The following is a 27,833-nucleotide window of genomic DNA, read 5'->3' on the forward strand; positions in this document are numbered from 1 at the left end:
CTTTCTTCCCCTCCAAGCCCCCAGTACATAGTTGTAGGTCCACACCTTGCTTTTAATAACATCTTTTTCTCCAAGCTCCTGGCTTTTCCTCCTGCTATAAGTTTTTGTTTTTTATTTCATTCACATACCACCTTCTTGATTTTTACTATATCCTTGTATCTCATATACCAATATTGACTTTATATAGTCTTAAAATCGACTAATTTTTAAAGTAATTTTAAAGGGAACATTTAAATCACTATATAAATGGAAAGCTGGTACTTTTTGCCATAAATAACAACAATAATAGCTAATACTTATATAAAGCTTATTGTATGCCAAGTTTTATTCTAAGCTCTTTATATAATAACTTAATTCTCATAATAATCTTATAAGGTAGACACTATAAGTACTATTATCAATCTGTTTTACAATTAGGAAACATACAGGTTAAGTAACTTGCCCAGGATCACAAACTAGCCAGTGATAGAACTGGAATATGAATCTGTGTAGTAGGGTTCCAGGCTCCATGCTCTTGTTTTAAAATAGAAGGTTCTGGGGCCAGCCCGGTGGTGCAGTGGTTAAGTTTGTGTCTTCTGTTTCGGTGGCCCAGGGTTTGCTGGTTCAGATTCCAGATGTGGAACTACGCACCGCTTGTCAAGCCATGCTGTGGCAGGCGTCCTACATATAAAGTAGAGGAAGATGGGCACAGATGTTAGCTTAGGGCCAGTCTTCCTGAACAAAAAGAGGAGGAATGGCGGCAGGTGTTAGCTCAGGGCTAATCTTCTTCAAAAAAATTAATAATACTTAATAAATAAAATAGAAGTTTCTTAGGAAAATATGTGATTATTAAGTAAAAATATCCCACCGAACATCCTCTTCCATATCACCAGTCATGCCTGAACTCCATTTTTAGAAACATTGATTTGGGAAATTGGTTTGGCAGTTTGTTGCACTTTGGAAATGCTCTGGTGAAGTAGGAAGTGGGGAAGGGTGACTTGAGTTCATTAGAGTTAGTTAAGTGAGGTCTTAGAGTAGCATTGTACCAGGTTATGCCTTGTTGAGAATTCTGGATAAACAGATCAGCAAAGCACTAGGTAAGTAAGTAAGATGCGACTGAATTGATGTGGTATGCTGGAGGGAAGTGTTTGCCAAATTCAACTGGTTCTCAGAATCCTCTGGAGATCTTATTACATAAACAGATTCCTGGGTCCCACCCCTGGAGTTTTGATTTGTTAGGTGCGGCGTAAATTAGAGCACCCGTGAAGAACTTAGTGTCTGACACACAGTAAGCAGTCATGTTGTTAATAGTAATAACTGTCATTTTATTGCATGCTTACATTGTACTGATTGTTTTATGTAGATTATCTTATTATTTCTCATAACAACTCTTAAGAGGTAGCTTCTATTTTTATCCTGCTTTTTCAGATGAGGAAAGAGGCACTAAGAGGTATCCACTATGCAGAACCAGAATTGGAACATCTCCTTAAACACTATATTATTCTACCCCACAATGCTAACTGATATCATTGTTTATTTTGGCAAACGCACTTTTTTGAGTTTGACGCTGGCTGTTTGCAGCTCTCCCTACTAAAATTTCGAATGATTTTCACTTCAGCTCTTGGTTTCTAGAGAAGCAGAGCATAGAAGGAGACATTAGATGTATTCTTGTCCACCCTCTTCACTCTTCAGAAAGGAAGCTTTGAAAGGGGAATGCGGTTTGCCCATGGAAACCTTTTTAAAAGTTGATGGCACAGCTGAGCCTATGTCTCTTGACTTCTAGTCTTGGATTCTTACAGCAGAACAGAAAAGCCTGCCTCCCAGAGCCCAAATGCAGCCTGTCTGTCTGCCACTGTTGTCCCCCACCTGTGTCCCCCTGGTGCTGAAGCTCCCTTTCCATGTGTCCTTATGGTATTTCTTGCGCTCTCCCACTGTGGTTGGTAGGTGGCAAGGAGCCAACAGGGCTGATGAGAGATGGGCTTGGGCAGCAGTGGGCCATGAGGCAGAGATGAAAAAGGGCTCTGGGGGTAGAGGGGGAGTGATGAAAGCCTTGAGCTCAAGGGTGTGAAATGTGAACTTGGTGCCGACATCTAGTGGGGAGCTGGGGCACCACAGAGGTGGATGTGCTGTCAGTGAGGCCAGTGAGTAATTTTAGCAGTGATATTTTAGGGATGACTTGGGTAGACCAACAGGCTTTTTTTTTTTTTCATACTCCCTGAGATAATATTGCTTCACAGTAATTTACTAACTGCTCTAGGACAGGCCCGAGAACCTTTGCCCGGGGCACTTGGGGGCATATCCTGCCTTAGGGAGAACTGCTCACCCCAACACCCCCATCTCCCCTCCTGGGGTGCTTTTCCTTAATGTGTCCTCTGTCTATCCACATTGCCCTCTTCTAACCACACATCACCTCTTTAGAGACACCTTCCCCGAGCTTCCCATCGGAGCTTCCCCCCATTATCCTTTAGCTCCACATTCTGCTAGGTTTCTTCAGAGCACTTGTGAAAATCAGGAAATACTTCATTTGTTACTTTTTCATCATCTCTTTCCTCCGCTAGAATGTGAGCTCCCTGAGAGCAGGGACTACGTATGTCTGCTTTGTTCACTTCTGTATCCCCAGCTCCTGGCATCACAGCATAGGCGGCCAATATTGGATAACTGAGTGAGTGGCGAAACAAGCTGAAATGCACCAGCCTGGTTAGACATGGGGTATTCAAAGATGGAATAAGACACAATCATCATCCTCAAAGCTTTCACAATCTGCTAGTGCAGATTGACATGTAAACAAATAATGATGGTAATATTAATCAATGTATTTGGTGAACAAAAACTGCTACTTGTAGATGCTGTGGAGAATGCAAAGAAACGCAAATGACGATATTCCCTGCCCTCAAGGAGCCTATAACTAAACAAACTTAAAATAGCAAAACAAGCAGCCTTCTCTGTTTTCTAGAAACTCAAATTCCTTTTCTTTATTTCTGATTGGGCCCTCAGTTGGCTTTGATTGCAGTGGAGGTGGGAGTGTCGGTGGATAGTTGCTGCAAAGTTGATTTTCGTAAATCACCTTTCCCTCTCCCCCAACTAATTAAGAGGATTGATTGTGCATAAATATCTCTTTCATGGCTAACTTATTAGAGATTTCCATTGCTCCTCTTGTAAAACACACATCTCTGCTGGGTGGATGCAGAGAAGACAGGGGAAAAATAGGAAAAGAGAGATTATTTTAGAACTAAATGAGTGCTCAGATATTTATTTTCATTATTTTATGAAAAGACAAAAACAAAAACCGAAGGCCTAGAAAACTATCTACTGTGCCCAAGTTAAACAGATTAGAATCAGAGCTGGACTAGAGCAGACCTCCGATTCCCTGCTCAGTGTTCTTCCTGCTCCCACCTGTCCAGGATGTTGTAGAACAACAGATTTTTGTTGTTTGTGGTAAGCATTATTTGAAAACCCGTTTCATGGACTTTTGTCACTCTGATTACAAGTTCTGCTCTATTGGATTTCACTATGCTAGTGACCTTGGCTTTCTTTAGAAAACATACAAGAACTTTCACAGCAGAATGAGCATCCCTTTACAGTGGTCACCTTGCGAGGGTATAAATTCTTTCCAATGATTGATATTGTACAAAGCATTTTGGAAAAGCCACTTGTCTTGGGTACTTGAGCACAGTCATTTGGGTCTCTTCAATGATGGTAAATCTTCATATTTTAAAGATTTGTTTGCTTTTAGGAGTTTGTCTAAAGTCATTTGGAACTGAAACTTCTGAGCAGTCCAGTATAATAGATCTGGAAACAATTTCATTTAATTAAAAGTAAAGATTGGGGGCTGGCCCCGTGGCCGAGTGGTTAAGTTCACGCGCTCCGCTGCAGGCGGCCCAGTGTTTCGGTGGTTCGAATCCTGGGCGCGGACATGGCACTGCTCATCAAACCACGCTGAGGCAGCATCCCACATGCAACAACTAGAAGGACCCACAATGAAGAATACACAACTATGTACCGGGGGGCTTTGGGGAGAAAAAGGAAAAAAATAAAATCTTTAAAAGTAAAGATTGAGCAACTACCTTATATGGCCTAAAAACTGACTTTGAAAGCCATGCCAGAAAGACATTCCAAACATGTTTTGAAGAGTTGCAACATTGTTGGGATTAAGAAGTCTCCCATGGTATAAATTAGAGTCCAAGAGACTTAGAGTCCAAGGTATAAATTCTGTTATTCATTCTTACTGTATTCATTCAGCAAACATTTACTGAATGCATTATACTTGCCAAGGTCTGGTTAGGTGCTAGGGATTGATGGAATAACAGTCCTCACTTTCAAAGCACTCATGCTAGCAGGACGAGATGGCCGTCTAAGTAAACAAGTGCACTGAAATTTTGTATGTACTAGGATAAAACTATATACAGGAGAGAGAGGGCTCATTTCCGTAGGTTCTAGGAGTGGAGAGATCTATTGAAAGGCTTTATAAACGAGGGACGCTGGGCACCGGCCCCAAGGCCAAGTGGTTAAACTTCTGCGCACTCTGCTTCAGCAGCCTGGGTTCACAGATTTGGATCCTGGGTGTGGACCTACTTCACTTGTCAGGCATGCTGTAGAGGCATCCCACATAGGAAGTAGAGGAAGACTGGCACAGATGTTAGATCAGGGACAGTCTTCCTCAGCAAAAAAAAGAGGAGGATTGGCAATGGATGTTAGCTCAGGGCGAATCTTCCTCACAAAAGATAAATAAAACAAAAGAGGAGATGCTTCAGTGGAGGCTTGAAAAGAAGGGCTAGATGCTTCCAAGCAGCCAGGGCATTTCAGAGGGAAGAGAGCACAAGCAAAGGTACTGAGCTGAGAACCAATGTTACATTTTGACAGCTGCCAGTAGTTCATCGTGGTTGGAGGGTGTTGTGTAAAGAGGAGCAAGGGATAAGGCTGAAGAGTCAGGCAGGGTGCCTGATTATGAAGGGCCTTGTACTTTATGCCAAGGAATTTGTTATACTTTCATAGGTAAACAATAGGAGCCTTTAAAGAATTTTAAGTCAGGAAGTGATGTGATCAGATGTGTTTTAGAAAAAATTCTGACTATATACAGCAGATGGATTGGGGGAATGAGAAGAGAAGCTGAAACACAGTTATAAGGCTAGTGGAATGGCACAGGCAGTTGATGATGTGGCCTATCTCAGGGCAGTGAAGAGTAGAGGGAGCAGAATAGGGAGCTTATGGGGCAGTGTATGCATGTGAGTATAACAAGGAAGGAGTTATTGAGGATGTCTCAAGGTTTTGATTTTTTTTTTAATTGATCTGATCATACACTTCATTCAAAACAACAGCCCAAGAGATACCATTTTGCGGTTCGGATTAATTTCCAGTTTTGTGATAGAGTATAAAGTCTATGAGAATCAAAAAATGCTTATGGAACAACTTTCTAAAATGTGTTAGTTTTGAATGATGTGCACGTGATGAAACATGTAATTCAGTCTGCAAGAATTTGAAGTGTTGGCAGTCTTTTGGAATCATGAAGGAAAAAAATCTTTGTAGTAGTTGAATGTATTAGAATTATGGAAGATAGAAAATTAAATTCTTCTCTTAATTCACTCTCAAAGAGATGTGAGAGTTAACAGTTTGGTGTTCTTTGCAGATTTTATTTTCTATGCTTAGGTTAATTATATAACATTTTAAAAACACACAACAATAATATTCTGTTTCAACAACTTATCCCTCTCCCCTCAGTATTATGAATACTGTTCTGTGTCAGTAATAAAGATTTGTTTTATTCTTTTTGATGGCTGCATCATATTATATTGTGTGGATGTGCTACAATGTAAGGAAGGATTTAACTGATCCTTTCTTGATAAATAATTTGTTTTTTGCAACTTTTTATTCTTTTAAAAAGTGTTTTGAAGTATACCTAAAAATTAAACTAAATGAGATCAGATACTAGAGGTGTAATATTGGATGAAAGAATATGACCATTTAAAAATTTAATAGCTAATTCCCAAAGGTTGTACCAATTTATACCCTGTACCCTTACCCAGCTGTTTGTGAGTGCTCACTTCTCTTCACACATGCCAACATTGGTATTAGTCAGTTTTTAAAATATTACTCCCAGTATTATAGGTGAAAAATACTGTGTTTTAATTTATATTTTTAAAATTACCGAGATTGAGCCTTTTGTATGTCTTTGTGACCTGCTTGTTCTTGTTCTTTGCCCGTTTATTTCGCAAAAAGGAAATTAAACTAGCCCTTGGCCAATACCTTTTTTTTGAGGAAGATTAGCCCTGAGCTAACATCCGTGCCCATCTTCTTCTACTTTATATATGGGACGGCTACCACAGTATGGTGTGCCATGCGGTGCCATGTCCGCACCCCGGATCCGAACCTGCGAACCCCAGGCCGCCAAAGCGGAACGTGTGCACTTAACCGCTGTGCCACTGGGCCGGCCCCTCCCACTTGTCTTTTGAGGGTAAAGTTTTTGACCGTAAGTTATCATTGTAGTGCTGAATATGGAATAGGTTTAGGAGAATGGACAGTATTTATTCTGATCCTCGATATATTTGGAAGTCTTTGTGTATTTTGTTTTTGAGAGATTGGAGTATAGAAAGGAAGAGAACAATAAAATATTGGCATTAGTTTGTTTTCTGTTATGGGAGTGTTTCTCATAAATACCAAAAGAGATTTTGATGAACCTTATTTTCGCTGAACTTACAACTCAAACTATATCCTTGTTGTTTGCTGCTTGTCTGTCATAATAAGCCACCTTTGGGGTGCTGCTGCATACCACATATGCCTTTGTCTTAGTTGGGTAAACAACAGCACACTGAAATACTAGTCTTTTTTTGATTCCTGGTATATCAACTTCCCTTTAAGAAAGGGATTTAATCATATCACAAGCCTAGTGGAGATTGTTCTGGCATGTCTAATTGAGTTGCTTACTCCTTCCAGGGTGTTCCTGAAAAGAAAGTACGTCCAGTCACTGTCCCCAAGTCACCGGCATTTGCATTGAAGAACAGAATCCGAATGCCCACCAAAGAAGATGAGGTGATTCCTTGGGATAGGGAATTTCTTCTTCCTTCTGCATAATCAATCTAAGAGTTATTCTTTCTTAGGCTTAACGGAATTCAGAGGCAATTACTCTTGTCTGGAGTTGTCTCTAAGAATGAGTATGAACATTTGATCATCTTTTTTGCTCCTCTAAGAGGAGCAAGGGTATGGGTAAGGATAATGTTGATAAGGGTACGAACTTTCTGGCTTTCAGGGGTAACTGGTTGCAACTTATTAGAGGCTTATCCATTTCTATGGCACTGAAAATCGGCCTGTTGTTGTAACATGGATCAAAAGTTGCCAAGCCCTACTCTCTGTTTTGCCTGAGCTATTGTCACCTTCAGTGAGGGACTTTTAAAACTCATACTAAGCTGTTAAATCCACCCTGAACTATCTCCATTAACCCAAAGGTTGTGTGGTGATGGTTGATGAAATTGGAATACAGAAACTGTCATTGATCAGGCTAGTTTCTTGTTACATCTCCCATTTTATCTATAAATATCCAGAGTTAGGGTAATTTTATAGCAGATCTCAAGCATAAGCCTTTTTATAGGTTCACTTGAAACTAAAATACACAGTAATCTTATGCTACCAGCTTGAACCCAAACAACTTACTTGGTCCTATTCTGGGTTTGGCAACCCTTAACTCCCAGTCACATGTTTCAGTGGACTCTGGAGGCTGGGTCAAAGAAGAGGCCAAGGTATATGCTTGGTTAGTAGCTTTCTTCTCTTCTTCATTTTATTCACACCGTTGGACCTCATTTAGTTTTTACAACCTTCCTGTGAAAAACATTAGTTCCTTGAAGGGTAGTTGTGTTAGTCCTTTATCAAATGCTTCCACATTGGTCTCACCCCTGTGAGTTGGTAGGTGACTTAGGTATTATCCCTCTTTGATAGAAAAGGAAGCTAAAACACCCAAGAGGTCGAGTGACTTGCCTTAATTAATGACTTCTTTTCATATAATGTCTTCTGACTCCACAGTCTGAGGAGGTGAGACAGAGTGAGGAGTCTTGTTTCTAGACTGCACTTTTTCTCTTAGGAAGAGGAAGAGCCAGTAGTGATAAGAGCGTTACCTGTGCCACATTATGGGGTGCCTTTTAAACCCCAAATGTCAGAGGCAAGAACCGTGGAAATATGCGCTTTCTCTTTTGATTCTCGAGACAAAGAACGTCAGTTACAGAAGGAGAAGAAAATAAAAGAACTGCAGAAAGAGGAGGTAGGTATTTCCATTTCGGCAAGTAGCGGAACACTATTCTTTGATCCCTCAAAGATAATCTTTTATTTTTCACTTTTAACTAGAAAATCACTGACTTCCTTCGATTCCTCAAAGAACCTTATGAAGCAGAAATAGGGCAAGGAATTTTACTAAGCTTTCTGGTACAAGGAAGTGAAGTGACTTGCCCATGATCCTTCTGGCTGCTATTGGCGATATTGGAGGGCAAACCTCGATTTCCTTTTGAGCCCATTACTCTTTCTGCTACACCATGCTGCTTTGAAAACTGGCATTTCCTAGTTTTCAGATTCATCCAAATATTCTGGAGCAGGTATTGCTTTCTGGTGAGAGAGGCCGTATCTTAAATTTTATATTTTCTCTTAGGTGCCCAAGTTTAAGGCGCTTCCTTTGCCTCATTTTGACACCATTAACCTGCCAGAGAAGAAGGTGAAGAATGCGACTCAGATTGAGCCTTTCTGCTTGGAGACAGAAAAAAGGGGTGCTCTGAAGGCACAAACTTGGAAGCACCAGGTGGGGGATGAGGAGAGCAGCTAAAATGTTAATTGCTTGATTGTTGATTTGTTGGAAAAAAGTAGGGGCCGGCCCCATGACCAAGTGGTTAAGTTCACGCGCTCTGCTTCAGTGGCCCCAGGTTTTGCCAGTTCGGATCCTGGGTGTGGACATGGCACCGCTAATCAGGCCACGTTGAGGCAGCATCCCACATGTCACAACTAAGAAAAATATATACAACTATATACAGGGGGGATTTGGGGAGAAAAAGCAGAAAAAAAAAAAACAAGATTGGCAACAGATGTTAGCTCAGGTGCCAATCTTTAAAAAGAAAAAGAAAAAACTAGACTCACTACACTGAAATTCATCTGGGAATGAACATACTGGATTATTTCAGGGGCTGTCACTCTAAAGCAGGGGTGAGTAAACTTTTTATATAAAAGACCAGGTAGTAAATATTTTAGGTTTTGTAGGTTACATATGGTCTCTGTCACGTGTGTTTCAACCCTTTAGAAATGTAAGAACCATTCTTAGCTCACCGGCTGTACAAAAAGAGGTAAGCTGGATTTGGCCTGCAGGCTGAGGTTTGCTGAGTCCTGCTCTAAGTGATCTGATCATCTGGGGAACGTGAGCACTGACAGGCTTTTTTCTGTGTCAGGAGTTACTTTAAGATCTCTTCTGTTTTATCTGTTAGGCTTGTTCATTAACTATTCACGTCTTTCTGTAGTGATAAGAAGCAGTGTAATAAGAATAGATTCTCAATATGGTTTGCTGTTTTCTCAACATTGTGTGCTATTTGCTCTTTATAGATGACAGGTGATTAAAAATAATTAATTTGTTATTGGCTGGTTTAATTGGGATCTAATTCTGCCCTACCTGAGAGAGGGTGGAAAAAATTCCCCTGAAACCCACCCTCAGTGTGTCAATATTTTTGTATTTTTGTCACATCCTAGACTCTGTCTAAAAGGAGCTCTGGGCTAATCTCTGTTTATGGGAAGTCACCCCTCTTGAAGCCCAGGAGATGTGATTTCCTCCATCGATGGATGCAGGTCCTTTGTTGCTGTTGTTCTCTAGGAAAACTTGGGACTGTTGCTTTGGAAATGGAGTATATCTGTCTTTCAGGGACCATGACACAGAATGTCTGTGTTTCGTATTTTCCATAATAATATTTTTAAAAATGTTTTTAGACATATGCAAAAGTAGAGAGAATAGTATAATGAACTTCCATGAGCTTGTCACCTGGTTCTATAATGATCAAAACACGGAAAGTCTTGTTTCGTCTATACTTCTACCTACTTTTCTCTACACCGGATCCTCCTACCTACACAGGGTTACCTTGAAGCAAATCCTAGGGATCATCTCATTTCACCCAAAAATACTTCAGTATGTATCTTTAAAATATAAAGAAAAGATTTAAAAAAAAGCCATAACCACAATAATATTTTCACACTCAAAAAGATGAGCAGTAGTCCCTTAATAGTGACAAATAGTCAGCATTCATATACCTCTAAATCTCTGAAAATTTTTTAAATAGTTGAATTCTTCAAATCAGGGTCCAAATAAGCTTCACATATTACATTTGTTTGATAAATCTCTAAGTCCCTTTTAATATAGGCTCCTCTGCTTGCGTTTTATTTGTTGAATAAAGTAGATTGTTTGTCCTATAGGTTTTCCATCATCTGGATTTTGGTGATTGCATTCCCATGGTGTTCTTTAATATGTTCCTCTATCTCCTGTACTTCCTATAAATCTAGATCTAGAGGCTTGATTAAATTCTGGTAATTTTGGGGTTGGGAGGGAGAATACTTCATAGGTGATCACATCCAGGAGTATATAATGTGTGCTCGTTTATTTTTGTGATGTTAAGATAGGCCTTAAAAGTATATTAAAGATACTTTCTAGTTCTCGTTGGGTTCAGATGTTGTCAGTCTAACCTACTCAGTGCAAAGTCTATGTGAGGGGTTTTAACTGGGGTTTGGATTAAATCATCTGCTGTCTTTATTGATGAAGCACTTTAGAAACATGAGAACTCAGTCATTGAGGTGGCAGTCGTGGAGAGTCGTGTCGTTGCTTATCTGACAGACTTTTCTTTCTAACAGCTGGAGGAAGAACTGAAACAGCAGAAAGAAGCAGCTTGCTTCAAGGCCGGTCCAAACATTGTCATCTCCCAGGAGCCCTTTGTTCCCAAGAAAGAGAAAAAATCCTTTGCTGGTATTATTATATGTACCCTTGGGGGTGGGGCAGAATTGGCAGACTTCCTATGGGGAATGCCTTGGGACTCACTTGTCAGTATAACGCTGTGTCAATCAGAAGCGTTTGCCTTTAGAGGATCTAGTTTATCTCCCCCGGATCCACTCTTTTGCCTTTGTTGTACCCAGCAGCTATGTTGAGTTGCAGAATGTGTTAGGGCCAGATTCATAGAACAAGAGCCAGGGCAGAGGCAGCTGGCATTTCAGCAACAGTTATAGGCTTTCCCCACCCAAAGAGTAGCAAGTAAGTAGGGGAGGGAGAGCCAGGATTTCTTTCCAGAGTTCGCCCTGAAGCAAGCCTTAGATCCAAAATAGTTGATTCCTTAAGCACTGGACGAAGTGTCAGAAAATTGGGATTCTTCTCCTACATCTGTTTCAAAGTCACTATATAGTTTTCAGCAAGCTATTTCACATATGGGTTTTGCTTTTCTCCTAATTAGATGATTAGATAATTAGGGACCCTTCCCACCCCTAAAATTCTAAGACTTTGTGTGTGGTTTACTTCACCTTTGTCCCAACAGGGCTAGCTTAGAGCTCAGCCTTTCTGTGGCCACGCGCGTCTGTGCCACTTGCTGGATCCATGGGGGCTAAGTTTCTGCAAGTCCTCCTTGTGCACCGATATTCTCTCTGTTTCTGTACTCAGAGGGCCTCTCTGGTTCTCTAGTTCAGGAACCTTTTCAGCTGGCCACTGAGAAGAGAGCCAAGGAGCGGCAGGAGCTGGAGAAGAGAATGGCTGAGGTGGAAGCTCAGAAAGCCCAGCAGTTGGAGGAGGCCAGGCAGCAGGAGGAAGAGCAGCAGAAGGAGGAGCTAGCCAGGCTACGGAAAGAACTGGTAACTGAACAGCATGAGCGCTGACTAACCCACTGTTGTCTCTATTTTGTTTTATCTGTACCTTGTCTTACTCCAGAAAGGATCTAAGGTGGCCTACGTGACATATCAAAGATGAGTGAAAGCAGGAAATCACACAAACCAAGGGTGGTCACAAAGCTAAGACGTGAACAAAGCTGAAGATGTGAACATTGTGATCCACACACATATCTGCTACGTTTGAGCCATAATTTTGGCCCTTTTAAGAAGCCACCCTGTTGCTTACAAAACTTACACTGTTCATGAGATATAAACAAACTAGTTGTTAAAAAAAAATAAATTATCCTTGATATTGAATTCAGACAGAATTTCTTCCAGGAGTTTTCGTAAGGATATCATGTGGTATAACTATGCGCAGTGATGCATTCATAAGACTCTTTTTATTTATTTAACTTATTTTTATTATTTCCTTAAGGCTTAAGAAAGCCAATGTGTTTTACAATTAGACAGGAAAACCTAGGTAGGGAAGAGCATAGGAATTGTGTGGCAACTGTATTTTCATTTTCCTCTTAATACTTGACTCAGATTCCTTGGGTTATGGTGCATATTGGTCCAGGTGACCCTTCATGCTAATACTAGCATAATGATTTAGATATTAGTTATCCAAAAAGAAAGCTTAATTCACATTAAGGACCCTTCTATTAGGAGGGCAGCAAGCCACTTTAACTGCATTAATGAGGAAGAACACAGTTATAGATGGAACTTCATGTGATTAATAAAAGGATGAATATAGAAATACGTAAGTTGAGGCTTTGTCTGAAAGTGCTAGGCCAGCAGCTGTTAAGCAGGGTGACTATGGCTGCAGGAAAGCTCTAGGGACAAACTATTAAAGGGACTAGCTTTTCGGCAAAATCCAAGCTACCATTTGCTGATTGGATGAAAAAACAATTCAGTCCCCACTCTAGGTATACTCACAAAACCAGCCTTTTTTCTAGCCTCAAGTTCTTTGATTTTTCTTCAGCACTTGGTAGCTGTCTTTTGTCTGTGTCCCCATCATAGAGCTGTTTCTTACAGCGAGTCTCACTGTAGGCTGATGGCCACAACCTAAAGCACAGCTCAGTCGGTGCTAGTTAGCTCTCTACTAATCCGTCTTGATTCAGGATTTAGACTGCCCAGAGGATGGCCAGGATCACGCCTTCTCCCAGCAACCCTTCCTGGTTATTGTGTTTTTTGTCCATTCTTTTGGTGAATATTAAGACTCAGTAAGCTTAAGATTGTACTCTGGCAAGTTCTTACCGTGTATCTCTTCTCTGCTGCAGTTGAGTACAGCCCCATTACACCCTAGGAATAAACAGTCAAACTGGAGATAGGTTTGACCTTCTTCAGTGTAAGCTGAGAGACCCTGCAAGACCTGAATAGAAACCTAGTTGGGCTCCAAAGCTCAGGTGCTTTTTCATGCTAGTGTTGCCTTTTTTCTTCCTCTTTGAATTAGTGAATGGGATCTGTAAAACTACACCAACATTTTCTCAAGAAGAAAAAAACAGTTATAAGTGTAGTTCTCTAACCTCCTTATCAGTGGTAACTTTATTTTCCTTACTCGGCAGGTGCACAAGGCAAATCCAATACGCAAGTACCAGAGTGTGGAGGTCAAGTCAAGTGACCATCCTCTGACTGTGCCCGTATCTCCCAACTTCTCCACTCGATTCCACTGCTAAACTCAGCTGGGAGCTGCAGACACCACCTGGGAACAGGAGCTGCTCTTTCCATCAAACCAGGGACCTTCTTTCTTTGTCACTGGGGCATGGAGAGAACCCATTTGTCCAGACTTTTACCTACCCATGCCCAACAGAGCATACCTGACAAGTGTGGACTCCAATTCTGTTGAGAATTGTTTTCCTACATTATTGAGGTTAATGATGAAACTCAACTCACGTGTGTCTCGATCAGACTCCATGTAGTTATTTCCTTTGAACCAGCAGCTAACCTTTATTATGGGTCTTAACTTTAACTAGCATTTAAAGTCTCTGTATCAGCACAGTGTAATTTCTATTGCCCCTTCCCTGCCTCCCTTTTTTTCTATTTTAATCAGAAAATAAAGATAGTTAAATACAGAGATAGTATTTAAGTGATGGCTTAAATGGGGGACAATCAGTACCTTAGATCCCTTTCTCTGCACACAATGGGGAAGCCTCATTAACTGCACATCAAGGGAGAAGTCTGCGTGACTGGGGACCTCAGTCATCGGCAAACTTTGGGCAGAGCTGCTGGTAAGGTACCTTCTTCCCTTCTCAGTGCTGAGAATAATAGGGAATGCCATGCAGCACATGCTCGAAGTCCTCCAGGAACCTGGACTAGAATAAATATGTTTGTCTTCCCCTCCTTGGTTTTGTCATTTGGTGTTTTTAAATCTCTCAAGCCCCTTTGGAGGTCATATCTTATTGGGAAAATGGGTACTTTGAGAAGAGGGTCCAGGAGCTTTTAAAAGCACAGGCTCTGTCTTTAAAGGAAAGTGCCTTGTAAGTTTTTTCTGTCTTATTCAGAATAGCGTTCCATATTTCGTTAGCTTGCTCCCAGGAACTCCTCTGGAGGGAATCGTGTGTGTTAGACCTTCACACAGATTATGCCTCTCCCGTAAATGTGCTTTTCCTCCTCTGGTGAACTCTTGCTGAGAAGACTCAGCTCAAATGAAATCTTTTTCGTAAATTCTTCCTTGACCATCTGACCTCCTCAGGTAAGGATGATCACCTCCTTCCCTGTGCCTCCCAAATGTTTCTTTTTTTCTTTTTTTTTGGTGGCTTAAGATAACAGAAATTTATTCTTTCACTGTTCTGGAGGCCACCAAATGTTTCTTATGTATATCTCTAGTAGAACAATCATACTGCTGAGTTACTTGTACTTGTTCACAAACTATAGAGATGCAGGTATCTAAAATTATTTTAGTCCTTGAACAAAAATTACCGTAGTCATCTCTGTATTTGTCATAGCTGGTACAAATATGCTAGGTCCATGTTAAATAGTGTATTTTCTTTTAGACTTAACGTAGTTTATGAATTCTATTCTGTACCAGTCATCTACTCCTGTGCCAGGAACTATAAAAGCATCCATATTCTGCCCAGGCCAGTCCTAGGCACCATACGTGATATTAAACTTGTTTTATATTCCTTTTATTTATTCAGTGAGCATTATGTACAAGCATTTGTAGATTGAGTAATGTGTGACAAAGCAATATATGATTTGCAGATCCCTGGCCCTCCTGAAGGCCTACAAACTGATGCAAAATGTGGGTCCTTTATTCATTTCCTAGAAGTATATGGTACACAGTTCCATAACTACTTATGTAGTTCATTTAACAAATATTTATTTGGTGCCACCTATATATACCTTGGCACTGTTTTAGTCTCTAGGAATACAGCAATGAACCGAAATCGAAGACCTTGGCTTCGTGGAGCTTACGTTTTAGGAGGGGAGACAGACAAGAAGCAAGTAACTGTCCCCTCTTCTGTCGGGTGATAAATGTTTTTCTGCCTGGCTGCTGTGTGGGGAATAGACTGGCATGGGGAGTGAGCGGGCGTGTGAGATTGGAAACAGGAAGGTGAGGAGGTTTTTGTTGTCCAGGTGAGAGCTGATAGTGGCTTGGGCTAGGCTGGTAGCAGTGGAGGTGTGAGAAATGGTTGGATTCTGAGTGTAATTTGAAGTTGTACAAGACTTGCTAACAGATTGGACGTGGGGAGTGAGAGAAAGAGGGTAGTTAAGGAGGGCACCCAGGTATCAGCCCCAAAGAGGGACGACGTTCTCTATCCCTTGTACGGTGACAAATCTAGTTCTACCCCAGACTTCATATCTCTTGTCACTTGTCGGGAGGGCTTTCATTTTTTTTCTGGTCTTGCTTTTGTTTTTCCACTTGTGTTCATCTCTTGACCCCCTCTCTGCTCCTGTCCTATGTTGCTTTTCTCCCTCCCTTGTATCAGCAGTTCTCTAACAGTTCACTATCATTCATATATTTCCAGCTGGTATCATTTTTTTATATATTTCATCCATTTTTTGTTTTTGGTTGTTTCCAATAGGAGAATAAATCCAGCCCTCAAGTTGAGGGTTTTGGAGAGAGTGTTACTGAGAATTATGGACCTACGGGATGCTTCTATCCCATTTGCTGCATCGTAGACACACCTGAGTTGGGGCGGTAATGTGTGGCAGACTGGTAGAGGCAACAGAGAAGGATTACATTACTTCAGAGCAAACAGCTCAAAACTGAGATGCAGACATCCATTACCTCTTGCTTCCCAGAGTCTCAGTTTCTCGGTGGCTGTCTATGCCTCCTCGCCACAGTCAGTGTGTTACTGAGTCCTCTGTTTTGGGCCACCTGACATGACCTTCATTTTTCTAGCACAGCCTCCCATTTCCCCCCAAATTCAAACTCTCTGCTTTTATTTTAGAGAGAAATTCAGGTTTTTTAATCCCCTCAGGCCATGTCTTAGAGAGAGCCCCTCTTTCAATGTTCAGAGGTCACTCCAGAATTTTCCTAAACAAAGAACATGTCCTCTGAGAGGAATTTACTGAATTCTGAGAAATCTGACTGTCACAATTTGCTTGACAATTTACAAAACTTCTAGCACATGCACTCATGCAGATTGTTGGAATTTCCACAATTTCTGGGAAGGACTCTTCGTTTTCAGTGTGATTGTGACTTGGTCCTGGTTTCCCATTGCTAATAGTCTTGTGCTAATTAACAACATAAGCTTACTGCTCAGTCTTACTTTGGTTGATGACTTTGTTCTTGTGTAACTGCCTTGTTGCCATCTTGACTGCTCTTTTATTCCTCACTGGTTCTTTTCCACAGAGTTTTGTCCCTGGAAAGTGGAGCTTGAGTGGTAGACAGGCTGCAGTTGCTCGAGCATTTAACAGAGATGAGACCTGTGCACAGATAATTGTAACACAGATTGGGTGTGATTGAGTGACGTGAGAGAGACAGACAGCCCTGCAGGAGTTTAGAGATTCTTGTTGGAGGTGAGATTGCAGTTCTTAAAGATGTTTCTTTTTGTTTAAGTAAAAAATATGAAAGTAGTACTGCCTTTTGGAAACAATTAAAACAATATAGACTATATAAACTAAAACATGGAAGTCTCCTTACTGCCCCTCCTCCCATTCCCCAGGAGGAACTCCTTGTTAACAGCTGTGTTCTTCCAGAAGGTTTTGTATGTACACACAGATTTATAGAGCATTTTTCTTTTTGTATAACAATAAGATCCTAGCATTCTGCATTTGTTTTTAATTTTAATTTGTTCTTTGAAAGGTTATAGATTCACGTGGTTCAAAATTGAAACACTGCAAAGGTAAAGTCTTCCACCTTTTCTCCCAGCCGCTCAGTTCCCCTCCCCGGGGGCAGTCAGTGCTGCCAGGCGTTTTCCCTCGCAGAGATGGCGTCTGCATATACGCATTGCCACCTCCTCCTTCCTTTCATTTTTCCGCAGATAGTGTCATACTTTACACTCTGGACCTTGCTCTTTTCATGTGTGTTCTGCCTTGAATGATGCAGTTCAGGTGCTAGCTGGGGTGTGTCCTGGCTTCTCCTGACTGAAGTATGAAGCCGCTTCTGAGAATCTAGTGGCGTGGAGGGAGACCTGTAGTGGGGTCTAGCTCCTCTGCATGAAGTCCTGCGCTAGTGACCTGAGGTCCCAGGGACTCAGGGCAGCTCAGCAACACCTGGTCTTTTAGCTCCTCCTGGCTTAGCGGAGCCTTGGGGGCTTATTGGCTCAACTATCTGGTTAAACCTGTGTATCCCCTTGGATAAATCTTGACATTGCTTCCTTTTCAGTTCTCTTCTGAATCTTATCTGCTTAGGAAGTTCCTCATTGCTGAGAGTAGCAGTTAAAAAAGCTGTTAGCCACGTGGCTGGGCTCCTGTTTCTGCACAGCAGGCTGAGTTACAGCTTGGTGGTGCAGATCCAGGTAGGAATTGGTCAACATTCTGAATCCTGAGCTGCCATCTGCCTTGCAACCTGCTGGGATGCTCAGTTTAGACAGCATATAAAGTTTCCTGGATACGAGACAAACCCAGGCCTATGGAAAGAGCAGGAAGGTTAAAGTGCATGGTACTCTGAGCAGTGACGAAGGCGTAACCAGGGAGCTGACGTGTTTGCTCCAACGCCAAGAATTCCAGGACAATATGTTATCCAGCTGAAGCCAGTGTAGTTGCTACAAAAAAGCCCTGGGACAAAGACATATTTTTTCCTGTTTCCTTTGTCTTCTCACTCCCCTGATCTATTTTCTAACGCTGTAGTGAAAGTTACTGACATTGGAAACATCTGATGGTATTTGCTCCTCTCTTTCTTGCAAGAGAATAAGAGGCTGGGCTCAGGTCAGAGCATGGCTCTGAGGTGCTAAAGGTATCAGCTTCCTGAAAGGACTTGACAGATGCTGACACTTCACTCCGAGAAACCACAGTTGGAGGGGCAGGGGTAAAAGCTTTAGGAAAATACTAGGTTTTATCAGGAAATATTTCACCAGACTAAACCTGACCTAAAGGCATCGATTGCCCTCTCCCTTTTTCTTAAAATTTTACTAGACAGAAAGGCAATAAAAGCCTGGCTTATCTGATTTGCTGAGACCCATGTAGTTGTGGGATTGGTATCCCAGAACATCATGGGGAGGTGTGTGAAGGGGCTAAGAATTATGGGAGACGTAGTTTTCAGTGGTTGTAAATTGCAATATGAAAAGCAGTTTGGGGCAGCATGGTAAGAGAGATGAAAAGTCTCTAGCCTGACACTGATCTACGTCCCCTCACAGGCACACACGCCCACTCAGTCACACAGATAACCAACTAAATGGCCAGAAAGTGACTTTGAATTTGCTCTATGCAAAGATCTCAACTGGGTTTTGCAATATTTTTGTTTTCAGCTTTTAAATTTGGATTTATTGTTAATTATATACAATTAAGATAATACCTGGTAATAGGAAGAAAGAGAGAAAAAAATCCATTACCCACCTTGAACACTGGTGTTTCTTTGAATAATCTGTTTTTTTCTTGTATAAAAAACAGCCTGTCTTTCTACATTGTAGGGTTTTTCTGTGTATATGTATAGATATACCTTGCTTTTTTCACTTAGCATAGTAGTAACTCAGATATTTTTCCTGTATTCCTGCATACTTTGTAAATACCAATTTTAACAGCAGCATAATGTTCTACTGTTCTGAGTTTGCTTCTCCGCATTGAAAATGCTTGTTTTGCAAAAGATTTTTCTAGACTCTATAGGATAGATTTGTTCATCCCCATAATATATCATGTCTGGCTCTAAATTTTAAGTGGCTGTTTCAAACCACATATCAGTCAATTTTTGTAATTAAAATATTAAAAGGTATATAAGCCCCTGAAAAGCAGAGTTAATGACATTATTCTTGCATACACATTTGCAAAATGGAAAGCTCCTTTTGGCTGATGTGATATCAGTGTTACTGGCACTCATGCCCAACAAAAGATTCAGTTTGCTGGTCTTTAGCAAAGCCTTTCTGGAGAGAAGTCTAGTTATGTTATCTTAAAGTCTTGGAACTCTCCATTTTCAGATGACTTATACATGGATTGTTATCTCAAAGCCTCAGATCAGATTTGGAGGAAGATGCCCTTTGTCTTTTTTAACTCTATTCTAGGGCTGTGATGTGTCTTTGGGGACAAATAGGGGCAGGGAATATAATCTCGCTTCTGTCACCAACACACTGGGTGACCTGTAACAAGTCACTCGCCTTTTCTGGACCTCAGTTTCCACATCTGTCAGATGAGAAGATGGAACTGGAAAGATTAATAAAGCTCTTTCCAGCTTGAATATCTGCAGAGTTTTTCCTGTAAATATAAATATGCCACACCAGACATATTTATATTTTTCTATAGCCGGCTGCTCGATCACTGCAAGAGGGCACCTCTAGCAAGCTCTTCTGCCCCTGGATTGCCATTTGAACTTCAGTGAAGTATGTTGGAGACCAGTGTGGTATCTCGTTGAGGACTTTCCAAGGGTTGTTCTGGGCGCGGAAATCTAGCCCAGATCACTCCAGGGGACTAATCCCTGAATAATGTCCTCTGACACACACACATATTTTCTGATGTTTCTCTTGACCTTGGAACCGGTTAAAGACTGCACAGAATGTTCAATGAATTCTTATACATACTACAAGGAAGTCCCTCCTATCCTCGGCTTTTCTAAGATATGAGGCTGCCTAGTTGTGGTTTTCTATTGTTGGAGGCAGTTTAAGGGCATCCCAGTAAGACCTTGCCTGGCTGCTCTTGTCTCTCTCCACTGCAGTTCAAGTTTTCCAGGGTTCGTGGTCACAGGGACTTGGATTGTTTTGGGATCACTGTCACAGGCTTCAGGAGGAACACAAAATTATTTAGTGGAATGAGCCCAAGATTGGGAATTGGGAGAGTGGCTTCTGGCTTTGTGACCTTGAGCATGTCATTTGAAATCTCCGGGCTCAATTTCCTTATCTTTGAAGTTAGATTGCTTTCTAGAAAGGATCTTTCCTCCAGCTCTGTGGATGAGAATTTGCTCCCAGCTTTAACATGGCCCAAGGGCACTCTAGGCAGCAGTGATGATTGTCGCATCGGGTACTTAACCTATTCATCCCTGTTGGCCAATGTGACTCAGGGTGACCATGCTTGAGTCATATAGTCAGTATTGACAATGGGTATATGTCACCAGGGGGTGCCAGAAGGCCCTACTGTTTACCCAGAGCTAACAACCAGACAGGACAGGGCCAGCAGGTGCTAGTTAACAACCTGCGAAAGGATGAGGGAGACCTTAGGGCAAGGGCTTTGAATTGAGCTTGTGGAAATCTCATTCTTACTGGCTGGAGGTTGATGTCTGTGCTGTGGGCTCACTGATTCTTATTTGCTCATTAACCTTTTTCTCTTATTTGAGGAAATTTGTTACTGCAGCAATAGAAAACTAATACAGGAAGCAACACAGAGGAAGCAGCTAGTCAGATTGGAGCTGGGAGGGGCTGCCAGTACCCACCGCCTTCATGAAACAGCTTAACTTGAAACCCTAGCTGTACTGACTGGGTCTAAGTGTTTCTGTGTTTTCCTCACACATGTATCAAAACACTTCTACTACCCAGAGGTCTCATAAAAATGGGAAGGAATTGGCGGGCTGGAAGCTCAGCAACTTGGGCTAGGGGACTTTTCTCTAGAATAGTGGTCCTCAGAGTGTGCTCTGTGGACCAGCACATGAGCATCACCAGGACTAGAAATGCAAATTCCCGGGCCCACTCCAAACTTCCTGAGTCAGACACTGGATGTGGGGCCCGGGACTGGGTGTTTTAGCAAGCCCCCCAGAGGACTGTGATGCATGCCCAAGGGTGAGGACCACTGTGCCAGGAGAGGGGCCTACAGGTCCTGATAGACAACAGGTCGCCCAACTCAGGGGAGCCGGCAGCCATTTTCTCCTGTGACTCAGTGCCCAGGCCAAACGAGCTGGTCTGGAGGGCCAGAGCACTCCTCCCCTCCAGAGCTCCCTGGGGAGTCATCTTTGTGCAGTCTGTTCATGTTACACGGGAGAGCTGCTGAGTTTGTTGAGTAGGTATTTATTTCCTTAGCCAAGACTAAGAAGATGGAGGGTAGAATGCTTTTCCATATGGCCTTCCAACAAGTCATATGACAGATGAGGAAACTGAGGCTCAGAGTTTAAGTTACTTTCCTAAAGTCACACTGCTAGTAAATGGCAGAGTCAGAATTTGGCTCCAGGTCTGTCTGCCCTCAAGTGCCCTTTCCGGCACACCAGTTGTATCTGAGTAGAGCCAGCTGTAAGAGATGGGCATTCTCAAGAGCTCCTGGCTCTTTTAGGAATTGAGTGACACTTGATCAAAGACCCCTGGATGAAGAAGAGATTGCTTCTGTCACCCTACAGGGCCAGAAACTCAGGACTTTGGAGCAAGTGTCTTGTGAAGGTTGCAGTTTGGGCTGGAGCCCTCACTGAACTCTTGACCTTGCTATGGGAACCTCCAGCTAAGCTTCCCAGAGGCTGGGAGGCAGGCCCTCTCCTCAGTTTCACACAGCAGGCATCTCCTCAGACTGTGCCCGATGCTTGGGTTCCTGTCAGAGATGTGGCAGCTGCCAGTCAATTAAGTCACAAGCCACAGCAGGCCTGAATGATAGCCTAGGTGGTCAAACGGCCAAGCAACTGCACCCAGGAGTTGCTTTGCCCTGGCCCACTTCTCATCCTTTAATCTGGATGCCCCCCACCATGCCAGACAAGACCCTCTTCCAGCAGCCGCTCAGAGCATGCCATGCACCCCTGGTTGTTATGGTAACACAATTTAGCAAATGGACGTGAAGTTTTATAAATAGCACAATTGTAGGCCAGGAAGCTGTCCTGTGCAACAGGACAGAACACACATTCCCTGCTTTTTGAGCCGTTTCCTGGGATCGTGTGACAGGAGTGACTTCTTGTGCAGATTAAGTCGAATTACTCTCAACTCCGGAGTCTGTGTTCCTCACTTGGGTCTTGCGTCTGCTTTTTTATGTGTTTGCGTTTGTCTCCTGCCCCCACTGGCCCTGCCTTCCTGGGGTGGTGCTTCCAAGTCTGTTCCTGGGACGTTTCCTGTTCTTGGAACAGCTGCACCAGCCTGGGGTACCCTCCTGCTACTTGATCCTATAGGGAGGTGTCCAGTGGCCCTTGGCAATTTTCAGATGACCTTGTTCCTCTGACGTCATTAGATAGCTATTTTTGGCTTTGCTGTTTATGCTGCAGAGAAGTTGGGCTGGAATGGGGGAGAGGGAGAAGAGTGAAGGAGAGGCTGGTCTGGTTTCCCATTGTCCCAGGCCCTACCAAAGTAGGAGCATTTATCCTTCAACATTAACAGAGCACCTACTGAATGTCAGGCCCTGGAGCTACCAAGTTGATGTCATAGTCTAAGTATTCTTCACTTACTCACGAATTCCTTTTTCAGCCAGCATTTTCTTTGGGGTGTGGAGTAGTAATTAAGCACGAGGGTTCTGGAGCCAGACTCCACTCCCACACCTGTTGGGCTTGGCTTTAAATTCCAGCCCCACTGGAAGACTCTCCCTGAAACCTTGGGCGGGTTACTCCTCTGTGCCTCAGTTTCCTCTTGGAAATAAAAGTGATAATAGTATCTACCTCATAAGTTTGCTATGAAGAGTAAAGGAGATAATACCTGTGTCTAGCACATAGTAAAGACACAATAAATCCTAGTGGCTATTACTATTAACAGCAGCACCCCTTTCCGCACTAGGTCCTTGGGATACAAAGTTGGCCAGCATGGTCTCTGTCTGTCTGGAGCTGCCATCTGGATCTCTAGAGCCCCAGATACTGGGACAGTGCGCACAGTCAATACAGCAAGCCAGAACAGAGCACCTGCATGTGCACTGCTTTACCCTACATTGTAGGGGCACTCCAGGGAAACAAGGTGAATTCCCTGCCCTGGGAGAGCCTCAGAGCAGTGGCTCTCAACCCTGACTGCACAGCAGAATCTTGCGGGGAGATTTAAAAAATACCAACATTCTGGGCCCCCCTCTTGGAACTGGTCTGAGCTCAGGAGGGGCTCAGGCTTCCGGAGCGGTAAGAGCTCTCCAGGCACCTCCCATGTGCATCAGGTGTGAGAAGCATGCCCAGGCTCCTAGGGGATATGTGACCTGGAAGTACTCTGCCAGCTGCACAGGTCGGACTCTGTCAGGAGTGCCTCAAAGCTGGCCCTCTGACTGGGGGTTCTCAAACATGGGTGTGCGTGAAAACCACCCGAAATGCTGGTCATTGAGACAGATTCCACAGTGATATGTTTCTAGTTATTAATCTGCTCAGAGTTACAAAGGGTCATTTAAAAAAATAAAAGGAAAATCCAGACACAGAATGAAAATCATCTCCACTCCCATACCTGTTAATATGTATATTTATATCCCTCCAGATATTTTCTCTATAAATGTTTTTAACAACAAAGGATCCTACTTCATGAATGATTTTACAATCTTTTTTCACCTAAAATGCACTGGGTGATGATTCTATAGCTTTTCCTCAACTTCATCTCTGTGTCCCTAAGGTGACCAGTTGAGTCCTGGCCACAGAGTAGAGCATTCGGTAAATAATCTTAGCAATAAAACTCGACAATTCTGGGACAGAACAGTATGTCATTTGAGCTCCAAGAGAAATCTACATCCAGTTTGTCACACAGAGTGTCCACAGACCTCCGCTTAGCAGCCATGTGTCTGCTGTAAAGACAAGGCTTCTGCAGGGCTTTCCCAGAGACCTGAGAGGTTCTGCCCGGGCCCGGGCTCTGGGGTCCAAGGTGGGAGAGGGCAGAAGACAGCCCTGAGCGGCTCCCGTTTCAGGACCAAAGGAAAGTTGTGAGGGGAGTTGGCTGGCTGCTCCCTGGAGTCAGGTCATTGCTCAACTCCCTGGATTTTCCATCACAGACGAGCCGGGAGAGGGTCAGGCCGGGAAATGTCTCCTCTGAACAGGTCCTTTTAAAGCCTCTTGGCTGGATCAATTTCCTCCCAGGAGCCAGGGAAGCAGTGCCCGGGTGGAGTTAACCCCTCCACTCCCGAGGAATTCTCTCAGAGATGGGTGACCCTGGGAGCGCAGGCTTCTGGAATGCAGAGCCATCCAGGGCAGGAGGCCTAAGGAGCCATGAACTCTGGCTGGAGAAACCTGCCCTCTGGTCTTGTTAAACCCAACAGCATAATTGCATCCTGCTGACCTTAATTCCCCTGGCGGGTTTAATTGGTCCTGGCATGGCCCAATTTCCTGCCCTGCCTCTGTAGAGGTAAAGAGGGTGCCTGCACAGCTGGTGCAGGGAGGGAAAGCCCCCTTTTAGGGGTGGGCAGGGGCTCTGGCAGCCCCCAGCTGGGTGGAGGAGGTTTCCCTGTGCCCCACCCCTGTGCCTCCAAGGGACCGCTAAGAAGTGCGGGGACTCCCAGGGAACAGCTGGCCGCCTGTGGGTCCGGAACCAGGCCAGCCTCTTATCCCAGCGGGAGGAGCCTGCGGGGATAGCTAAGCCCTCTACCTGAGGTGTCCACAACATTACTGAGACCCCACAGTGCCGTGGGTACTGTGCCAAGCACTCTACGTACACGTGCTCGCTAAATGCTCCCAGCCACCCCAGGAGAGAGGCAACCAGGCAGAGCGGTTATGAGTGAGCCTTGGGTTCAATGGTTCACACCCAGCTCTGACTTTGCCCTGTGAATCAGTTTTCCTGTCACATCTGGGAAATGGGGATGAAATAGCTGACATTTCTACAGCACTTACTAAGTACCCACACACTGTTCTAAATGCTTTATCAGCCTCCCCCTTCGAAGGAGGGTCTCGCCCTACAGATGAGGAGACAAGCAAGGGCATTTGCCCAGGCCTCACAGTTAGTCTCAGAGCTCCACCCACAGTGCTCCTCGGCCACTCCTCCAGAGGAATGCTGTAAGGTGTGAATGGAGGACACTCATGAGGTTGCTGACCCCAGGGCCTGCCCCATTTAGGAAAAGTTCAAGAAACGCTAGTTATCTGGGAATCATAACAGTAGCAAATGTAGCAAAGAAAGCCACTTATATTGTCCCAGCCTGGACTTTTGTCTCATTGGCAGGTGGCTCTGGATAGTTTGAAGCTATGCAATAGCTGTGCAACTTCAGGGATGAGCCTGTTACCCTCTCTCAGCATCAGTTTCTGCACCTTCACAATGGTCTAACACTTGGCCCCCAGAGTCCCTTGTGAAGATCCGATGAGCTGGGTAAAGCCTTTGGCAGAGCCAGGCCTGGCCCTTAGCGGGCACTCAATAAATGATCGGTATCGACAACCACAGTGATAAAAGGGGACGTCTGCCAGGGCCATTCTAGTAGAAAACTCCCACAAACCCAGTCCACAGCCTTGCTGGTCCCTCAGTTATTTACTCACCAAACACTGATTGGCTGGGGACACACGTGGGCATCATTGAACAACCTCTGCCCTGGAGAGGCTCCCAGACAGTGTCAGTGGTGGGATCAGCCTGGAGCTAAAGGAGGCCAGAGGAGGGCAGTCGACATTTCAAGCTAAACCAGAATACGATGTGGGGACCACCAAACAGACGGCCAGGGAGTCAGGATAATAGGCTTGGACAGGAAGCATTTCAACCTTCAGAATGCTGTGAGACCCATAAAGGGGGTACCCAGTGGGGAGGGAAGGGCGAGGAAATTTCAGAGAAGAAAGAGGACTTTGGGCTTTGAAGAAGGACCTTTTTGGTTCAAATCCCTTCCCTGTGGAGTGACTTTGGGCGACTTACCCACTCTTTTGATCCTCTCCATCTTCACCTAGAAAATAGGCTGGAGACTCCTCACAGAGTTATTATCAAGACGATGTTTTAAGAAAACACGGATAAAGCTAAGAGCAGGCACTGGGAAAATGGGAGCTCCCTTCCCTTCAGAGAGCCTGGGTTCAGATCCCAGCTCAGTCCCTTACAAGCCAAATGGCTTTGGGTAAGTTACTTAACCTCCCTGTGCCTCAGTTTACCCATCTGTAATCATCCTACCCCATCAGCTTGTTGTGAAGATCATATGAGGGAATCCACATAAGAGCACTTAGGAGGAGGCCTGGTGCATGTGGCGAGTGCTACGCAGGCATTAGTAAGTATTTTGGTTTCCTGGAGGAGGCAGGCTGTCAACCAGACCTTGAAGGAGAGAAATGGAGGAGGGGAGGGCCAGGCCCGAAGAGGAGGGCCAGGCAGAGCAGAAGTCGATGAGACGGGAGAAGGAGCTCCAACTCTGGTTTTCAGCAGCCTGTACCAACATGCCCAACATTTGCTCACTTAAAAAACAATCTCTCATTTTGCATAATCTGTTCACATAGTTCATGGTTCAAATAAAGAAGTAAAAGGGTGTGTAGTGATGTCTCCCTCCCACCCCTGCACCCCAGTGTCTCACTTATCTTGCCAAAGAAGTTCTTGTGCATACAAAGTGAAAATTTCTATATTATGATGTCAAATATTATCTATTTTACCCCCTTTTGCTCAAATGCGAGCACACTCTACAGGCTATTCTGCACCTGGATTTGTTTTTGTTTTTTTCCCCTACTTTGGGGGTTGCCTCCTATCTGTTCATTCACAGCTTCCTCAGTCTCTTTTACAGCAACATAACTTCCCATAGCTGAGACGTGCTGCGTTCTTGGGTCATGTCCCCCTCCCTTCTCCCATGGGAGGGCAGGGGTTGTTTCCTCCATTTGATACTTAGAGGGTCTGAGGCTTGCCAGAGTCAGGACTGAACCCAGACGCCCACTCCAGAGCTATTTCCAATGCGCTGGGCTCAGGCTAGTTTTCAAGGCCCCCCTCAGAGAAAAGCTCTGGGCAGACAGCCTCTGGGTGATGGAAGGCCCTTTGGGTCATACCTCACCCCATGCCGTCTTGGCTTGAACACCTCAGGCTGGAGCAGCCCCCGGGTCACCGCTGTGGGGGACGACCCTTGGAAAAGACTCCTTCAACTCCCTCCTTCCAGGGGGGCCACTGGAGAGACCCGGACCAGCTCCAGGGATGGACGCAAGAGCACTGACCCTCTCCCACAGGTCCTTGGGGCAGCCTCCATCTCCCCAGGAGACCAAGAAAAACACATTTTCAAAAGAAAAGGCTTTCAGGCCCAAGGGCATGTTGAGCAAGTGCCCCCAAGACAATTTCTTACCCAAAGATGCTCCAAGTAGGTCCAGATGCCAGGGCCAGGGATCGTGGGCACGGAGCTGGGCCCTGGGGCTAGGGTGATTATCCCTGGGCCTGCGGGGCTCTAACCAGGTTCTGGGGGACCCCAGGAGATGTAGCACACAGGTGAGCAGAGCCAGGGCCCAGCCTGGGCAGAGTCTTGCCTGTGAGCCCTGCCCGAGAGCCCCTCCTCTTGCAGGCCCCCTCCCTCACCCCTGTCCAAGCTAGCGATCCCAGGCAAGGCCTGCAAAAGGCTGCTCCCCCAGGGCCCCAGGTGCCCCCTCCCTTTTCTCTTCCTGCTTGTTCCAACACCACTCTCTCCCCAGTCGGTCCATGGGAAGAATGCCATGTCCTCTGAATAGGGGCCAAGAGTGACAGGTGGTGGCAGTCCAAGCTGCATGGCCCCTGGTGTAA

The 27,833-nt window shown here is 44.1% G+C and overlaps 1 protein-coding gene and 1 long non-coding RNA gene across 5 annotated transcripts in view; one reads left to right on the top strand and one right to left on the bottom strand.

Moving 5' to 3' along the window:
* Positions 1-14,163, top strand: part of TPX2 (TPX2 microtubule nucleation factor) — a 53,611-nt gene extending 39,448 nt beyond the window's left edge. For 2 of the 4 annotated variants that reach the window (XM_008532557.2, XM_070589069.1), the window contains exons 13-18: positions 6,907-7,002; positions 8,045-8,221; positions 8,603-8,749; positions 10,828-10,939; positions 11,621-11,808; positions 13,389-14,163. In XM_008532557.2, coding sequence (XP_008530779.1) covers positions 6,907-7,002; positions 8,045-8,221; positions 8,603-8,749; positions 10,828-10,939; positions 11,621-11,808; positions 13,389-13,499 — 831 coding nt within the window. In that variant the 3' untranslated portion in view covers positions 13,500-14,163. The remainder of the gene's footprint in view (positions 1-6,906; positions 7,003-8,044; positions 8,222-8,602; positions 8,750-10,827; positions 10,940-11,620; positions 11,809-13,388) is intronic. The other 2 variants (XM_008532558.2, XM_070589070.1) reach the window with 1 other exon arrangement.
* LOC103559164 (uncharacterized) lies at positions 297-27,683 on the bottom strand. The gene is made up of 3 exons (XR_546915.2): positions 27,406-27,683; positions 16,539-16,695; positions 297-660 (listed from the first exon to the last, which is right to left on the bottom strand). It is a non-coding gene; the product is annotated as an uncharacterized lncRNA (long non-coding RNA).
* Positions 27,684-27,833: the final 150 nt, after the last annotated feature.

The sequence above is a fragment of the Equus przewalskii genome, chromosome 21 (assembly GCF_037783145.1).
Source record: "Equus przewalskii isolate Varuska chromosome 21, EquPr2, whole genome shotgun sequence".
NCBI lineage: Eukaryota > Metazoa > Chordata > Mammalia > Perissodactyla > Equidae > Equus > Equus przewalskii.